Genomic DNA, 3,118 nt, shown 5'->3' with positions numbered 1-3,118 from the left:
GTATGGTTAATACGATTTAAAAAGAAAACTGGTGAGCCGAACCAATATTATTAGTAAATGCGCATAAAGAAATGTATTTTATAATAAAGGCATATTAACTTTTTCTTTTCTTTAACTTAATTTAAGTAGCATATCCCTCCAAATATAATTTAATTTACCCAGGCTTTGAAAATATACTCTTCGCTGAAGACTTTTTTTAGTTTGAATTAGTTGGTATATATTTATATTGGGAATTAAAATAATAATAAAAAAAAAACAGTTAAAAGAAGCTTGCTTTTATTTTGTTTCTTGTTCAGGCATTGATCGGATGATATCAGAATCACCTGGATCAGTTATACTGAGAACACCAACACGAAAGTACTTTCCACAAGCTGTGCCAAGTTCTATGTTGTTACCACTATAATGATGAACGCCTGTCTTTGACAACATAGCATAATACTCAATCTCACTTTTTCTGAAATGAAAAAAATTATTTCAATAATGCAATAAGATAAAAAAAAAAAATTGGTTTTTTAGTAATTTTGAGACATTTGCTGTGCCAAAAATAAAATCAAATTTGTTGTTTTAAAAATCAAACTAATGTCAAGCCTAACCTTAACTGTGGTGTGTTACTACCAATTATGACCAATTTTGATTTTCCTTGTCTAAGTGTCTTTAGAGTGCTGCGGTAACCAAGTGTATATTTACCACTCTTCATGACAAGTGCCAAACGAGAGTTGATGCTTTCCACATTCTTTTTCTGAGAACATAAAGTAATTCTGTAAGTTCTTGACAGAGTTATGAGTTACCATTAACTTAAGACACAATAATCTCACTACTTCAAATTACTCTACTCCCCCATTATTATTATTGAATACTATAGAGAATTTTATAGAGATTAAGAACCTAATGTTTGCTTGTGTAAATTAATTTTACAGTAGACTTTGCTTTCAAAACCAAAAATCAGTCCAGTTTTTACTACAAAAATAATTTTATAAAAATGTAAAAATTCCTTTGAATGTAATCAAGCCGCCAAACAAGCTTTAAAACATGCTAATCTTTTGAAACAGGTAATTCATTCTTGTTAATTTAAACTTTTTAATGACATAGACAGTTAATTTTTTATAGAAATCATTTAAAAACTAGTTTTAAAAATATACTTTTCATATTGACATGCATAGTAAAAACACTTATAGGGGTTAACTTAAAATTATAAAAGAAATGTAAGCACATACTATAAAGAATTTGTTTCATAGTTTATAATGAATAGAGTTTTCCAGGTTATTTCAAACATTTTAAAAGATATTTAAAAGATATTTTAAGCAATGTAAGAATCCAGCTAAAACTAAGCAGGGTGATAATAAGATAAAATTTGGAGACACTGCAATATTCTATATTCCAAACCATTATTATAGAAAATAAAAGCCAGGCTAATACTTTTAAACAATAACTAAATTAATGATTGTCAAGATTAGGAATATTAGCAATTTTAAAAAATATTCTTTCGCCTTCAGTTTAAAGCACTTTACTTAAATTTTGAGACATGTTTTTTATGATTCTTAATAAAAATAAAATTCTCTATCATATTATAAAGGTAGAGTGAGACAAAGTAGAGTTTCACTAACTTCTGACGGCAGTAGTAAGAGTACATCAAGGGATAAAATAGATTAAGCTGTCTCTAAGAATTATATGCAGAAAACATAACATACCTTAGCGATTGGTGCCATCTTAAGTCTTTACTAAAAGAAACCAAAAGTAACTTTAAAGAAATGAGTATATATATAGAAAAACACTAGAAAGTAGAATGAGTATATCAGAACAATTTCATAAGCTGTCCAAATCATACTTGATTAAGTCAATTTAAAAAGAAATTTTATCAAGTATGTTTGGGACAGGTTGTATTGTCAAAATGTGATAAGAAATATTAGGACAATACAAAGACATTTTTTTTTTAAACTCCTGGTTTATTTTTGTATTTTTACTACCTTGTTCTACCTGTGTCATTACTATCCTTGAGGAATTTTTTAAAATTTATCAGCTTCATAATTGTTGTTCATAGAAACCAATTTGACCAGACCACACCCATGAAGCTTTTATTATACTTCGTCTGACGACCGTTTGTCATAATAGTGTAAGACCACATAGACAAGGTGCTTTGTTGAAGTAAGAAGTTTAAGATAATAAATCAGCATGTATGTCTCAATATTGCTGTTCATAGAAATGAAGTAGTACTAGACCACACCCATGAAACATTCATTATGCTTCATTTGAAAACATTGGCCATAATTGATAAACTAGGCAATGTATGTCATTGAAGATTTACACAAGGCAAATGATGATGAAATTAAATAGTTTTATTGCCATAAAATGCAAAAGTTAAAAAAAATTATATACTTATATAGTCCTAATTGCTAGTAATACTCATGTTGTTTAGATTAAAAAAAAAAAAAAAAAAAAAAAAAAATATAAAGCTAATTAAATACCAAGGTTTAGTTGAACTTCCAGCAACTAACCAAATTAAAACTTCCAGTTACTAAACTTGATATCTTATTAAGTTTAGAAGTGGTTAGCACGATGTGTCTGGTTATGAAAACTAAGAAAAGCTAACATAAAATTCATACCATTCTTTGTGAGATTTGATTATACGAATACATTTGTGAGATTTGATAAAGGCTCGAGAAAGGCAACAATTTAGCAGATATAGCTTACTAAATTTTAAAATAAAAACTGAAATTTTTGCCAATTCCCGGTACTCCATCCTTCTGGTCACACATGTATATTATAATTTTGAAAAAATAAATTTAAGTGAATTAATGACCAGAAGAACTTCTCACCAGAGAGCCTCGCGTCTTTACTCAGTTCACCGTTGAAAAGAGCGTGATGGATGGTTACACTACGATAAGTATTTCAGTTCCAGGCCTCCCGATTTTAGAGAAACCCTTTGAAAGCACTGTCATGTTTTCCGCATATTTGTCGTAAATGATAATAATAAAAAAATATAATGGTAATTTAAATTGTTATTTAAATTACCATTATATATTTTTTTATTATTATCAAAGTAAAGTGGAAATTTCTAAAAAAATCACGGAATTCAAATATTCATCTCTACCTTAAAAAAGAAAAATGGTAAATATATTTT

General features: G+C 27.9%; 1 protein-coding gene across 3 annotated transcripts; it reads right to left on the bottom strand.

Moving 5' to 3' along the window:
- Positions 1-259: 259 nt before the first annotated feature.
- Positions 260-2,918, bottom strand: LOC145188820 (large ribosomal subunit protein eL30-like). Of its 3 annotated transcripts, none has more exons than XM_080065313.2 (4): positions 2,814-2,918; positions 1,689-1,718; positions 594-739; positions 260-454 (listed from the first exon to the last, which is right to left on the bottom strand). In XM_080065313.2, exons 2-4 carry the CDS (start codon positions 1,704-1,706, stop codon positions 277-279), a joined length of 342 nt encoding a protein of 113 aa, XP_079921439.2. In that variant the 5' UTR covers positions 1,707-1,718; positions 2,814-2,918; the 3' UTR covers positions 260-276. The 3 variants fall into 3 exon arrangements, with proteins under 3 accessions (XP_079921439.2, XP_079921441.2, XP_079921440.2); XM_080065315.2 differs by having other exon boundaries at positions 1,689-1,713; positions 2,814-2,876; XM_080065314.2 differs by having other exon boundaries at positions 2,601-2,841.
- Positions 2,919-3,118: the final 200 nt, after the last annotated feature.

This window comes from Hydra viridissima, unplaced genomic scaffold (assembly GCF_058129835.1).
Source record: "Hydra viridissima isolate aposymbiotic clone 2 unplaced genomic scaffold, HvirCarnegie_v1 scaffold_100, whole genome shotgun sequence".
Lineage (NCBI taxonomy): Eukaryota > Metazoa > Cnidaria > Hydrozoa > Anthoathecata > Hydridae > Hydra > Hydra viridissima.
The sequence above is the reverse complement of the archived record's forward strand: the minus strand, read 5'-3'. Positions and strand labels throughout refer to the sequence as shown.